The 16,449-nt window shown below is 34.6% G+C and overlaps 1 protein-coding gene across 1 annotated transcript in view; it reads right to left on the reverse strand.

The window, feature by feature from the left end:
• LOC127979649 (syntaxin-1B) overlaps positions 1-16,449 on the reverse strand; it is a 44,107-nt gene that overhangs the window by 11,005 nt on the left and 16,653 nt on the right. The window contains exons 2-6 of the mRNA XM_052585239.1: positions 12,342-12,416; positions 11,457-11,556; positions 3,532-3,606; positions 1,429-1,502; positions 195-303 (exon numbers count right to left, since the gene is read on the reverse strand). Of these exons, the coding sequence (XP_052441199.1) occupies positions 195-303; positions 1,429-1,502; positions 3,532-3,606; positions 11,457-11,556; positions 12,342-12,416 (433 nt within the window). The remainder of the gene's footprint in view (positions 1-194; positions 304-1,428; positions 1,503-3,531; positions 3,607-11,456; positions 11,557-12,341; positions 12,417-16,449) is intronic.

The raw sequence follows: 16,449 nt of genomic DNA on the forward strand, positions 1-16,449 counted from the left end.
AGAACATGGTATCAGTTTGTGGCGTACCTGGTCATTTTGATGAGCACTGGAACTGGTCATATGTTTACTGATAAAATGTATATCTTGAATGCTGTGTTAAAAGTGTTTCAAAAGCTAATACATGTTCCAGTAATGTGGAGGCTGTTTCTCAGCTTGTGTTTGTGCGCGTGGGTTGCAGGCATGTCAGAACTCACTAATTTCCAGTTGTCTCTGAATACGGTCCTTGCAGCGGTCCCTGTATTTGGACTGCGTGGTGTTGTACTCCGTCATCACCTCCACAAACTTGCGTGACAGCGTGGAGTGCTGTGGGATGAAGGTAGAGATGTGCAGGCGTCAGGGATGTGGAAGTGTTACTGCACATCGCGATGTGAATGCGCTCTCTGACAGTAGGGTAATGTGGAGGAACAAGAGTGATTGTTGTGAAATCGGGCCTTGCTTTTGCTGCAGTTTGAGAGATTACCGCTCTTGTTCTGCTTCTGGACAGCAGATGGCACTGAGGAGGGTGTTTGACAAAGCTGCTCAGTGGGAGGGCAGAGGTCACAGGAAGTGTGCCTGTCTCTAAAACACCCTGAAGGCCAGATTAGCATTATTTTGCTGAATATAGTTTACATAAAAAAAAAAAAAAAAAAAAAACGTGTACAGTTTTGAATATTTCTTGAGCACTTCTTTCATATTATACATTATTCCCATATGAGAGACACATTGGCAGAACAAATGTTTTGAATTTCTTAAAAAAAATCATGAAAAAAATTATGAACTATTTTTATTAATTTAATATTTATTTTTATTCTTATTTATTATATTTTAATGTTTTTTTATTTTATTTTGCAATTTATTATTAAAATACGTGTGTGTGTGTAAAAAAATAAAAAAATAATATATATATATATATATATAAAACGGAATTTGTAAATATATCATAAATAAAAATAATTTATAAATATTAATATGTATAATATAATATAAAATTATGTAACATAAAAAAAATTAAAGTTATGGTTATATTTGTATGTTTTTTATAATAAAGTATGTTTTATTATTTTACATTTATTATGGTGGTAATGTACATTTATGAATAGTGATATCAATGAAATGCCTTACTAATGGAAGACTTTTTTACACTATTATCATCTTATCATAACCTATGAATGATAAGTAACTTAGAAAGATGATAAAAAGTGAGACTAATATTAGGGAACTAATATTGTAAAAAAAATGAATATTGAATTTAACCATGCAAAAGGTGTACTGTTGCTTGACAAAGAAAACTAAATTGACAAATAAATCAGTTCATCCTTGTCAAGTTCCTTCTCTTGTTAGGAATATGTTGTAGTGTGTATTTTACACATGACATTAATTTGACTGAATAGACTGTTGATTATCATTCGAAGAATAAAAATACACTGGGGTTTTTAATTACTTTCATACCTGTGTCTTGCGGATCCGCAAATCTGCAGATGATCTGTTCAACCCCTCCTCTTGCTCGATACTTTGTTCGATTGCTGCAGAATAGAGAAATAAATGAATTGTTCTAGCAAAATGTGCTAAAGCCATAGCCTGTCACTCCTGCTGCAACAGTTACTGAGGTGTACAGCAACTACAACATGATCAAATCCACCCATGGCACTGAAGTCATTGGCGGACCGAACAGTTACAATGGAAGTGCATACACACTAGGTGTCAGACAAAGTGGTCCCAGAGTAATAACAAGTCCCTTAATCTCAGAAGAACAATAGATCTCAATGTCCACTTCAGCAGACAATGGGATTCACACTCCATTCAGTTCTAATGGAGCCCTGCACACCATCAGCAAGAGTGTGCATGAAGTTGCTATCATACGGACCATCACTGTTGGTTACTCGCATGTAGAAATAAATAAAATAAAATAAAAATCCCATTTATTGATTTTTTGTTTGTTTGTTAAACATTAGATGCATAGTATATATGAATATACAAGTTATTATTACATAATAAATATAACAACTATTTATTTAATAATAGTAATAGAAATATATTATAAGAAACTTTATAACTCTAACCCCTCACTCTATATATAATAAATGTAAAATACAGAAATATTTTATATATATATATATATATATATATATATATAATACAACAAATAAAACTAAACGATTAATAAAAATATTTATAAAATAATACATTTATAAAAATAAACGTATAACTCTAACCCCTACACTATATTTAATACATTTATTATATTATAGCAAATAAAAATAAATGTATAACCCTAACCATTACACTATATTTAATACATCAATTTTTTTATATTATATTATATCTATAAGTAGATAATAAGTGTACAATAAGCATTTATTATAACAAATATAAATGTACAACCCTAACCCCTTACCCTATATGTAATAAAAGTAAAATATCTAAAAAAATAACATATATCATATCTAAATAAAATATTATATATAATATGTAATATTATGTAAACAATAACAAATAAACTAAACAAAAAGTACAAATGTATAAAATAATACAAATTTATAAAGACATATAAAATAATTCATTATAAAAATAAATGTATAGCCCTAACCTTTACACTATATTCAATACATTTATTTTATTATATTATAACAAATAAAATTAACAAGTACATAATAAATAACAAGCAAAAAACAAATTATATAATAAATAAATAAATAAAAATAACATTTAGTTAAAGTGAGTAAACATTGGTTCATTTTAAAAATATAAATAAATATATAACCCTAATCCCTCACGCTATACATTGAAATATATTGTAAAAAAAAAAACATAGAATAGTCGATAATAAAGGGTTTGTGTTGCTATCAGCCAATCAGTGTTGTGTTGTCATAATATAATTATTTTATTCTGAAGAGATTAGTCACATGGCATTTACTGCTCAGGTAACTGGCTCTAAAAAACTAAATCTGAAAACAAAGCTAGTAGAGTGTAAGTCATATTTCTGATTGATCGACTGCCGGTGAGATGAATGAGAATGCTGACTGATAGCTCTCTCAAGTTATTAGACATTGATGTAATAAAAACAAGGACACTCATATTGTCATTGTGTTAGTTACTGAAACATATTGTGCTTGGGGTGAAGTGCAACTTTTTACTTTTCCTGAGTGACTTCAGAAGGAAAGCACTTCAAAAGAGATTAGTCAAAAGCCCTACTTGTTAAGATTTTTCTTTTGCTGAACGCCCTTGGCCTCAGGTGGCTGCCTTCAGAATCAAAGATCGTTTCTAAATTAGCCTTGCCTACGTGATGATGAAGGTTTTGGGAGCTTCAAACTTGCAGATATTCCTGAACTTTTCTAATTTTCTCACGCTATAAATTCGGAGTCAAAGAACACCTTAAGAATATTCATCATCTGAAACTGATCTCCGATTTGTTTCTTTGTTCATATATACAGTAGGAAATTAGTTATTCCTTAATGTATTAGAAAATTGAATGTTTGACTGCCACATCCACTACTTTTACAATGATTTAAGACTTTAAAAGTTCCAATAAAGTTAAAATTTCTGGTTTTATACCTTTTAATTTAGAGCGCACTTTATTGGCTGTCTTCTTAATGTCAGCTGTGAGGTCCTCCAGCTCCTGCTTGGTCTCTGCAGGAAAAAACGCAAGGAAATACAAAAGAGAAGGAGTTTAAATGCATATCATTTAGAGTTCTCAATGTTAATGAGCTAGCTTGCATTATATATAGTGTACAAAGTTATGTGACTATATAGATGGATAGAAATCAATTTTTTACATCTTTTACATCAATCAATTCATTTTTTTACACTTGAGAACACGACAAAAATATAGATGCACTACATTTGCTCTTTTAGGACTGGAGGCTCTTAGCAGGTCTCAGGTCATGTAACGTTGGTGCTCTTTTAAAGAGGAAAGCGAGGCGTCAGTGGTAAAGCGCTGGATGTGTGTACAGACTGCAGGCTGCAGTCATATGTTGATTGATAGTTACTGCAGTGCCATTCACTCTCTGGACTCCACCTCAGCCTTTTCAACTCCCACCTACACACGCTCCGCTCCTCTGACTAATCCAATCCCTCGCTGCTTTCTCTCATCACAGTCTGATGACCATCACATTTCTTAATGCCAATATCACTTTATCACCAGCGAGCCTTTATTAAGAGGAATAATGCACTTACAAATTCATGCTGAAATATTTGCTATATTATTTATGACCCTGGAGCACAAAAGCAGTCTTAAGTCTCTGGGGTATATTTGTAGCAATAGCCAAAGATACATTGTATGGGACAAAATTAGTGAATTTTCTTTTATGCCAAAAATCATTAGGATATGAAGTAAAGATCATGTTCCATGAAGATATTTTGTCATTTTTTCTACCATAAATATATAAAAAATTTAATTTTTGATTAGTAATATGAATTGGTAGGAACTTAATTTGGACAACTTCAAAGGTGATTTTCTCAATATTTCGATTTTTTTGCACCCTCAGATTCCAGATTTTCAGATAGTTGTATCTCGGCCAAATATTGTCAGATCCAAATAACCCATAAACCAACGGATATTTTATTTATTCAGCGTTCAGATGATGATAATATATGTATCTCAATAAAAAAAAAGACATTTAAGACTGGTTTTGTGGTCCAGGTTCACATATGTGCACATTGACTGTCAGCGATTTTAGTTTCAAATTTTTATCCATTGAACTGATGTGTTATGCATTTCATATATTCATGTACACAACATATTATCACAAAATCAGCTAGGTTGAGGGATTTAGACAAGCCCCATGCTTCAAATCTCTCGGCGCCTCCTCCTGGCCATCAATATTGTGACTCCTGCTGATCAGTTTCAGAGGGATGGACCGTGGGCGGCGGGTGGGAGAAGAGTGATAAATTATACGTCTATACATTGTGCTCCATAATTAATCACTTTGATTGTCATTTCATAGTATATATGGGCGATTCCTCTATTAGGGGAACGTTTCTGTCCCAATGGATGATTGCTTTTTTAACTTTTAAAGGATAGATCGTAATAGCTTGTAAGGTATTAATTGTGTCCTTAATGACTTTTCCCTCAATTTCAGAACTGCCGAAAGCTAATCTTCCCAGAATTCCTCCATTCTCCTCTTTAGTAATCCGATCATTAGCTTTTGGCTATACTGGGATTTATTTTGAACCGAAGGAAGATGTTGAATTGACCAAATTGCTAAATGTATATATTTGCATATGAGAAATATATGTATTTATCATAGACTGTATAAAAACTTGGGCGTAGTGTTCGTGACATCACCCGTAGGTTTTTGAAAACCTAAAGTGGGCGGAGCCATCACCATCTTGGCAGCGCATCACTGCGTGTCATCATTACCATATAATCAAAAATGGGCAAAGAGGCGGGAGCTGGTTGCTGAAGCCACGCCCACCTAGCACAACTGTGGTGACAGCCACGGCAATCCACCTGTCACTCAAGTGGCCACACCCTTAATTATACAGAATTTTAAAGCTTAATTAAATTTAAACGGACAAGTTATAAAAAAAATAAGCCCCCCCCCCCCCCCCCCCCTCAGTTATCATGCCGCAACATTAGCTAAATAGACCAAAACCACCAGTCTATGGGACTGACTCAATATATACAGTATATATAAAATCAGTTACAAATAATTTAATAAAGTCATTGATAAATATTGATAATCTGCATGTAAATCGTATTTCTTATTTTAGATAAATACAAACTTTAAAAATAAAGAAATTATTGCAATTTATAAATAAAATGTAAAAAGTGATTGCTTTTTGAGGTTTAAAAAAAAAACATATTTCCAAAACGTATTTCTTTTTCCAGAGAAAGAAACTTTTAAAAATAAATGTAAAAATAAATTAAATACTTAAATGATTGATAAATATTTTTGAAAAGTCTCTTTTTTGTTTCTTTTTTAAGTACGTGACTAACAAAACGTTATTGAAAGCACTTAAAAAGCAACGCTGTCATGTAAAACAGCAGATCTGTTTGGACACTGGTGTGTGTTAAAGTGCTGTAGTCAGGGTGTGGCCGGTTCCCGTACATCGATTCAACAAAAGTGTAATGTATCTCCTGTCGCATCATAATATTTGCACACCGCTACACTATTGTTGTGCTTACAGCTAAATGCGGCCCTGCTCTTTCACGCTCTATGAAAACAAGCCATCGTCTCATGTCAGCTTTTTTTTTTTCTTTTCTTTCTGCTCATGTGGTCGAGAGATCGATCTGACCGATGACACTGTTTAACATGACATCTAACCAGCACTTTAATAGCTCTTGAATGTGATTTCATTTGTATTGGTTTAGCAGCACCCACAAATTTGCTGAAGCAGACCTGTTGCAGAAACATAACAGGTTTAGTGCTCGTGCAAAATTATAGAAAATCTACCTGGTTATTAAAAATGTTTGTTTCTCAAAATATTAAAAAGCTTTACAGATTCTGTCTAGACCAACTACTAACCACAAACTTTATAATATTTTATCAGCTGATGTTTATTTAATGAGAATGTACTAGAGATTAGTTATAGATAAACAAACTGCATGAACCTGAAATTCTGTGCAGCATATGGCGTTGGCTGATGTCTACCAAAGATTATGTAATTTTTTGCAGGGTTATTTGTTATTTCTGGCTACCACCTTCTGCAAAATATATTTAGCACAACATTCTAACAAATACATACTTTTAAGTTTGCTTCAGAAAATCAAACATGCATCACAAATCCTCCAGACCGCAAATATCGACCCCCAGGATTGGAAGTGTAGAAATGCTAACCGTCAAATTTATCACCCCTCAGCTAAGTGAACTACGCATGGCTCATTTTTACCTGCTAACGTCACTCACCTGCTGGGCAACATGGAGAACATTTAAGGGCACTGCGCTGGAATTCTGATGGCTAATTTAGTCATTTAAGCTGATTGGGTGAAATGCATTAATGAACTAGGACAAAGAGCTAACCATTAGTCACCCGTAGAGCCAACAGAGGTTACAAATTCTGCTCAAGGTGACATCTGCAGCTGAAAATCTTTTAACAATCTGGCTTTTTTTCACAAATGTTGCTCAATGTTTAGCTTTGTACAGTAGCACTTACACAATAATGTAAAAAAACTAGGGTGATGTCAGTTAAGGGATCATATAAAATGCTTTAGTTGTGCGCCGGTGGTATCTTAATGGAGAACTTGGGCTGCTAACATAGATGTTGCGGATTAGCATCGGGCAGTGTTGACCCAGAAATGTTACAGAGATCACAATAACACTGGATCACTTGAGGGCAAGGGGGATGGTATTGCAGCCTTGGTTAAGGATCTAAGCAGCAAACACGCAAGTTATCTTGATCCCAAGTAGAGGTGACCCAGCAACTGAGATTATATTCCTGTCATTGTATTCAGAGTTCGGATAAAAGGCATCGACTAATGAAAAATGACAGAGCAGTGACTGAATTCAAAGCCTTGGCAATAAACCTTGAATACTTCTGTATAGTGTTAATTTCGTCACCTATTTTTTATTTAGTCTTAGTCAAATGTTCTTGTTAGTTTTAGTCATTTTTAGTCACTAACATCTTTTTTTGTTAGTCAAGTTTAAGTCGACTAAAAGTCTCGTCGTTTTAGTCAAAAGAAAACTCAAGGTATCTTAGTCAAGTTTTAGTCGACTAAAAGTCTTTTAATTTTAGTCTAGTATTAGTCAAAAAAAATTTGTCTTTTTTTTTAAATAACAAATTTATACTGAGATTATTACTGATAAACATTTAAGTAAAAAAAGTGTTTCAAATAACTCAAACATTGGATAAATGTCATAATTAAAATTAAAACAAAATACACTTGTTGAATGATTTTTGTTTCTGGTTTTCAATTTCTGATTTAGGAGACATATTCACAAATCATCAAAACAAAAATTACTTTATTGATACTGCTTTTAATCATAATGCAAAGACCGGTCATCGGGACATAAGCTGTCATGTACAATAAAAGAGTCTGCGCAGTGTCAGGAAATATAATTTAACACAAAAAGCCGGCCTAGACGGTGGACTTGAGTGGCGTGTGGACGAATTCTTTCTACGCACACACTATTTTATTTATTGATAACAGACCGCTGCTAACTATAACACACAAATATGGAGCCTCTTCCTTCGACCTAGCATGTCGTCGTCGCTCATCACTCGTGTTCGCTTTGGGTGTTGTGGGTTCAGCAGTTTCGTGTTGCAGCCACAGGAGTATGAAACCAGTAACTTTAGCAACAGCGCGAAGCCGCGGACTCGTTCTGAATATTTTAAAGACGTAACAGCTGATGAAAAAGCAGAGACGATTGTAGGCGAAAATGAAGAGAGATTTTATCTTAGTTTTTATTTTATACAAAACATTTTCATCTTGTATTTTTTCGTCAACAATAATGCATGTTAATTTAGTCTAAGTAAGCGTTTTTGGACAGTGGTGCAGTCTTGTCATCATCTCGTCTTAGTCATGAAAAAAATACATATTTCGTCTCGTCTCGTCTGACGAAATGAACACTACTTCTGTACCTGTTATGCATGTGTATGTATAACATTACAAGCTCAATAAATAACAAAAACACACACAACACTACATACACTGGAACTGAAGCAGAACAATACAAGAAAAACAACTGATGTTAGACATAAATGACAATTTCATCTTATATATTTACTCCCATGTCGTAAAGCTGTGTGTAATTTCGCGAAACTCAAAAGTAGATCTTAAGCAAAATGTCTGGGCATCATTTTTCATATAAAAGACAGTAGATGGTTATTTATACAACCAAAAGATACCATAAAAGTAGTCCATAAGACTACCAAAATGATTGATTTTGCAATTTTAGGAGCATGAGTGTATAAATCACCATCCACTTTTATTGTCCCAAAATTTAAAATTTTGTCTTAACTTATAATTTAAAGTTAGATATTTCAGTTGTCTCAACAAGTTTAAGTTCATTTAATTCAGTTTAAGTCAATCATGAACTTATTTTAATAATTTCAAGAAACGAATTACATCAATGTGTATGAAAAGTACATCTTGGACGACATGAGGATGAGTAAATAATAAGGACATATTTTGGGTGCACTGTTACTTTAAGAATTACTTTTATTTAATAAGTTCTCCATCTCTCCTCGGGTTTCTGGTTCACACTGACACAGATATTGAGACAGACACTCAACTTCCACAGGTTTCCTTCATCCTTCATGCAGCATGGTGAAAACAGACAGGGAGGAGAGCAACATAAAGAGAACAGAAAAAAAGGAAACAGAAAAAAAAAACAGAAAATAATGTTCTTATGCATGCATGCAACAACTTAACAGAAACAAAGAAACCATGCAAAGAAATCGCATGCAGTCGAATGTATGAAATTGAACCAAAACTGTCAGACACAACTAGACTTCAATTATTAAAGATTGATCTATAGCAGATGAGTCATTCGTAGGCTGTGGATTTCTTGAACTAAGCCAGGCAGCTCAGAGGGCACACTTGGTTCAATAAGGCAAACAGCGTTTGTGGCAAAATGCCATTTGACAAAAAGGAACTGCAAAAATAATGACTTTGCATTTAGTTTTAGCCACAATTGCTTTTTAGCAAAAAAGTTGGATAAACGTATTTTAACATCGATAATGAGAACTTCACGTTTCTATCTGTCAATTTAGAAGCAATATTTGAGTACCTATGCAAGTAACAGATTGAACGGAAGAATATTTTCTTATATATAATACCATTGTAACTTCACTGATTTTAAAGTGGACTTACTGCACATGCACACTTACTAAAGAGCTGCTCTGTCAGAATGACCTCACACATTAGTCACAGACAATACAGGAATGACTCGGACACTCGTAGACATTTGCTGCAACTGAAGACTGTTGCTGGGGAAAGATGAGCTGAGCAGGATTTTTTAGCAACATTTGAGGACTGAAGAAAGAGCCTCTATAGATGCAGTGTGGGCTGGTGCACTATGAGGTGTGTGGGCTGGGTCTAACAAACACTTAAAGTGATGTGGTGACAGTGCCTCTTTTGTAGAGTGGGTGGTGCAAATGTAGGTATTGGAGAAAGGCTTGAATAGGCTCACCAATGAGCTCATATATCTTGCCACACAGCTGCAGTGTAGTCATGGAGCTGGTGCTTTCCAAATGTGATAAATACTTTATAGATTTTCATGCATTGTGACAGTATGCAAATTTTGCTGGACATTTAATCAACCTCAGGTTATCCAAGATAAAGATAAGTTTGTTTCTTCATCAAAACAGATTTGGAGAAATGTAGCATTGCATCACTTGCTCACCAATGGATCCTCTGCAGTGAATGGGTGCCGTCCAAACAGCTGATAAAACATCACAATAATCAACAAATAATCCACACCACTCCAGTCCATCAGTTAATGTCTTGTGAAATAAAAAGCTGTGTGTTTGTAAAAAAACACACAGCTTTTTATTTTATTAAATTTATTAAAACGAATCCAAAAGTATAAGTCCTCTATCCATGTGAACATTTACTCCAGTAAAAACGTTGTCTCATCTGAATTAGGGGAGACATATGCATAGATCAATCACCATCTACGAGCAAAACAAAATTGTTGGTGGATATTTTTTAAGTTAAAATGCATTGATGGATTAGTTAAAACACTGTTTTTTTCTTTCACAAGACATTAAGTGATGTACTTGAGTGATGTGGATTATTTTTGGATTACTGTGATGTTTTTATCAGCTCTTTGGACTCTCATTCTGACGGCACCCATTCACTACAAAGGATCCATTGGTGAGAAAGTAATGTACTGCTAAATTTCTCCAAATCTGTTCTAAGATTCAAACTCGTCTGCATCTTTGATGGTCTGAACGTGAGTGCAATTTGGTTTACTGAAAAATTAAAATTGTTCATTTATTCACCTTCTGCACATAAAATAGTCCATATAACTTTGAATTTACTAACACCTTCAGTTTTCATCTGTTCTCCATGGAAAGATTTTAAATACAGCACAAGTGTTTTTTTTTTCTTTAATAAAGCACACGCATATTTTTATGTCACATTTATGTAAAGAAGGTGAGTTAATTATTCATCTTTGAATGAACTATACCTTTAAGGGCGAGCAGTATAGTAGACGAGCCAAATATATCCAGTGCATCACTGTTAATGTTGAAGACGTGGGTGCAGGTGATTGCTAATGTAAAAATGTGTCATCTTGCCCTGAGATAAAGATATACATTCACAAACATGTCTTCACGATGTGTGTTTCCATGTGCAAGTGGATGGATATGGGGAAGCAAAAATGTCAAATTTTCACCTTTTTTTTTAATACTGAATGTCTGAGTGTCTCACTGATGAGGAGACACATACAGTACATCAGTGTCCTTACAAAAGAACTACCTTCTAGGCAGAATGTTAATTTTTAAACCACATTAAATGCTTTTTCATAGATGCAGTGTATACGCTGAGATGGTATTTTCGATAAAACGGTTTGCTGATGGCTGGAACTCACTTTCATCAGGATTGGGTGCTGCTAGGATGGCACTGTGCTGCTTCTTGACCTGTTCTACATCCTCCGACAGCTTTTCAATACAGCCACGGATCTCCTCCACCTGTCAGAAGAACATGCGTTAAATAATGCATCAATACAGTGACATTTGAATCTAATTGCATATTGTCATGCTCTGTGACAAATAATATTAAATAATGTGGAAAAGTTTAATATAATAGTATTTTTCTTATTAAATTTCAACTATAAAGTAATCAACTATAAAATATTTTATTATTTGAATAATACTTCTGTATCTTATATTACAGATACCATATTATATCTTGTCATATACTGTAGAAACTAATTTGATATTAACGTTCATTTCTATTAAGTAAGCATGCAGAATCTAAACTGCATTAAAGTATGAACTGCATAAAAATTAGTAAGTATCATGCTGATATGGAAAAGGCTGGAATACACATCTTTTGTACAGATTTTTGCCAGAATTTGCAGTCTAGACGAGCCAGACTTTGATTATTATTATTTTTTTGCTTCAGATTATGAGTACATTCAGTTAGAGTATATCAAACATTTAATATTTTGAGAACAATATATAATGTTTCTGTGTGAATTTGGTACAACTTGAAAATCTGGTAGTGTGTGATGTCTAGTCATTTAGTATACGATGCCCAGTTTTTGTTTTTTTTGTCTGTAAACATTTACAAAGTTAACAAATTTATGATGTCTAGTGTTTTAAAATCTGTTCAAATGTATTTAAGTTTAACTGGAAAATTGGCAGAAGCATTCAAGTGGATATTATCAAAACCATGATTAGTGAATCAAATCAACTACATCTGCATAAATAGTCATTGGATATGATGATATTTTCCTCAAGATAAAGTTTACCTGTTCAAAAAATTCATCCATAAAGTGATCTCGGTCGACATGAACGACTTCCTCGTCATCGTCACTGTCCTTAGCCTGTGACAAAAACAAACACACCACTTAAATGTCTTGATAATAATTTACATGGATTTATTAAGCTAAAGTTTTTTTATCCAAAGCGACCTACAAATGATGAATACAACAACATAAGTGATTCTTCTTAAATAGACAGTAATGCGAGACAAACAAAACTGCTCAAAAAAGAGAGAAAGCATCAGTATTAATCATTCTTTGTTGCTGTTTTTGGTGGCATTACTCAATATCTTGCCCAAGAACATGGTAATATATTATTACTAATAATGGCCCAAAAAACACTTTTCAACACACCATGCTGCTCCTCCGCAATTGGGCTTCGTATTCGATGCATCCGGACAGCTTCTCCATTTCTCATATAGGATAAAGTAGGGCACCCTATGAACTAATGCAAATCACATGTTTTCAGATGAGCACACGGTGTCTCATTTAAAAGATGGTTTGATTGTGTTCACATATTGGTATGAGAATTGGGGATAGCTGGAGGGCCATCTCAGATTAGCTGTATGGCCAATCCACACTGAGCAGAATATGACGTTCTCCTGTGTTTGTACCCATAAAGACCATCCCGCTCAACCTCTGTACCCTTTCTGGGAATTAATAACTCTTCATTTCAAGCAAACTGCCTTCCAGAGAGAAAACATATTATAGTGACAGTCAGGAGACTGAGAAGGAATCTTGTTTACTGGAAGACTGATTCATATTCAGCAGTAATGTTGTAGTACTCAAGGCCAGTCTTGGTTTTGAAGAAACTCAAGGACATCTTTTGAAGGTCTTGGTCTTGTCTCGTTCTCCATTGTACTTGTACTCTGTCTTGTCTTAGAATTTTATTGGTCAAGACCACAATTGCGGTTCTTAAATTGGTGGTGTCTTGTCTGATTTATTTGTTGATTTATCAATTTTTATGAAAGTAAATTTAAAAAAGCTTTTGCTATTCCAGCAATGGTCTGACCGGATGTGATGTACTTTAGACAAATATCATCGCTGTTTTAACTTTGCACTTAAAGTCATTCACCTGCAAAAATCACCTGCTTTGTCTGTAAATTGGACAATTATCAATAAACGAGAGCACATGAAAAAACAAAGCATCTAAAATATAATACAGAGTGTGATTAAGTAATTGAAGTTATTGAAAGACATCTATAATGACTGTTTTGAAACAGGTTTCCCAAATGCTTGCTTTTCATAGAACAAATGTTTACGACAAACGCAAGACTGTAAACAGGAAGTTGCGTTTTTTTTTTTTGAGAGTTTTACAAGAGTTGTGGCACTTCTCTGCCAATGCGACAATTTCAGATCTGATTTGTTTCGAACGTCAGATTCACTCAACTTGCACAGTAAAGATACTGTATGTGACAGTCCGACTGGATGTTACGTATTCCAATAAAAACTTTCTTCTTTAGCACCTTTACATCTTTAGCACCTGCTATTTATGTAAAGTGGACAAATATAAATAAAGAAGTCAAATATAATAATTTTTTCTCTTTAACACTGTAGCCTTAGACATTACATGTTCCTTTACAAAAGAAATGGACGTAATGGAAGGCTTACTGAGTCGGTACTAAATTTGAATTTACTTCGCAACCACTAAGAGTACACTTTATATAATGTGCATACGTGAAATTCAGTTATACTTCATCTGCCAAGTTATTACTGTCACGCGACCTACCAATATTAGTTGCATCACTTCACTGCCATTCATAAATCCTCTCCTGTGGCCTCATGGGATTGTAAAGTGTCCACTGAATCTACACTTCAGAATCCTGGCGAAAATACTAGGTCACTCAGGAACTTTTCACCTATTATTTTTTTTTTTTAATAATACAAATTAGGACATTATAATCTTTGGGCGTATTGTTTTTTGCATGCTGTATAATAGGGAAGTAATTGATTTTGGATGCAGCATCTATGTTGAATAGTGGGTAAATTCTTCTGCTGAGTCACAAAAGTAAACATGACTTTTTCACGAACAAGTTCCCTTTGACTGCCATCTGGGCACATATTGTGAAAGTCATATGTAAAGCAAACATCTTAAAGGTGGCTTAAATTGAATTAGCTTTTAATATACAATGTGGCTTGCATGACATTTAAATTCTAGAAAAAGCATAAAAAGCTCTTTAGGGTTACTTCTGTTTTAAAGTAAAACTACAGTAGAATTAGAAACTCAAATATTACTGCTAAAACAGCAACATAAACTGGTTTCCAAAAAAAAAATTGTATAATAATAGAAAACATTTATAAGGTTTGTTTTATATGAACTGGGGGGAAAAAATGAGGTGGGTGGGCAATAAGGTTTATTTTGTACTCTGCCATTGACTTGGATGACATCATTTTACAAGACTATATATAGGTGATTGATAACTGTTTATTTCTTGAGCTGAATGTTTTTAATATTAGATACTTCTACAGCAGTGCTATGCTAGACATAACTGTCTGCCAGCCGAGTGATGGATGCTCCAGCCTGCCTATCTGCAGCTAACGTCATTTAATTCATGCAGAGGCTATTTTCACTCTCCCGTCATCAGATAATGGCAATAAAGTCCCTTCCCCCAGGACCCAAGGTGAAATGTCCCATGCTTTTAACTTACTGACAATTGCTTATTGATTCAACATTTTAGCCACCCGTTTCTGTTTTAGCCCCCCGATTCTATGTATTTCCACATGACAAGAGGATTGCATGTCAAAGCACAATGAAATAGTAGCAGAAAGCGGCTGCTGTGTTGTCTCATCAGCCGTGCTAATGTTTACTCTCCTGCTTCTCTCCTTATCTGGCCGCTCCCTTCCCGAGCCCTGCCCTCCCTGCCCCCTCAGCATCTGGTTTCACGGGGAGTGGCTTTGCCGCTGGTCCCCTGCGCTGTATGTCTACCGTACCGCAGTATCAGTCGCTAATGACCTTCACAAAAAAAAAAATCTATAGCAACAGATTTCACGTGCCCCTCAGAATTCTGAGCCAAGTGGATTTTGAATGGAGCTTCCAAAAGACAAAAAGTAGATGAATAATATTTTTTATATTTGATAAAATCACACCGGTATGATTAGATCATTCTGTGCGGCACAGCATCAGCTGCTAAATTCAAATCTGCTTTCGTGCTTTGGCTGACGCTGAGCCAGAGTTTGTACAGCGCTACATTATAACTAATCACAGACCCTGCTGTTGAGCTTATGAAAACAATGGCCAATCAGAGACGTCCAGATGAGTCATCGCTGAAACGCAGTGTTTTGTTCACTTGTTCACTGACTGAATTATCTGGCGAATTCTCAAATCAGAAACAACAAAGTGCAGATGTGCATATGAATGTAAGATATTAATTCCACAATGTAAACAGCTTCAGTGGTTTAAATGGGAGTTACTGGTAGTGGCTGAACTCTGGCTAGACTGAATGAAAATGTTCTTTGATATTGTAAATGTTGTTTACTCTCTGTAAAATTGAAGCATTATAAATAGTAACTTATTATTAAATTCACATTAAATGCTAAGTCAGTCGTATAAAATTATTTTATGGCATAACGCCCATATCTGGTACTTAAAGGTGCTGTATGTAGGATTGACACCGAGTGGTGTAACTAGGTATTGCAGTCCAAATAAAAAATATTGGAGAGGTTTTTTTCACCTGGCTCCTCTTACTCAGGCTTGACAGTCAGGTTGCCAGATTGATGACACCAACAGGAACGAGCGCACTTGACTATGAATTGAATTAAATGCACTGTTTTCCACTAACTGGCAACCCGGGATATTTGTCAAAATACAACAGGGCAAACTGGCAGTTGGTGGGTTTCACAAACCAAAACAAAGATGACATTTTCGATGAAAGATGATCTTTGTTTCTTAATATCTGCAAACATATTATGGCATTTTTATGCTTTCGTAGAGACAAAAACGCACATACAGCACCTTTAAGTAAAAAGTCGGTGTGACGAGTGGTGCTGGGCCCTACTTTTCCCATCACCATTTATTGATCGAATAACAAAGGTGCAAAATGGACATAGGCTACACATATTTGAGAATCATAATATTTCTTAATATAGTTAACACGTT

Source organism: Carassius gibelio, chromosome B19, assembly GCF_023724105.1.
Source record: "Carassius gibelio isolate Cgi1373 ecotype wild population from Czech Republic chromosome B19, carGib1.2-hapl.c, whole genome shotgun sequence".
NCBI classification, from domain to species: domain Eukaryota; kingdom Metazoa; phylum Chordata; class Actinopteri; order Cypriniformes; family Cyprinidae; genus Carassius; species Carassius gibelio.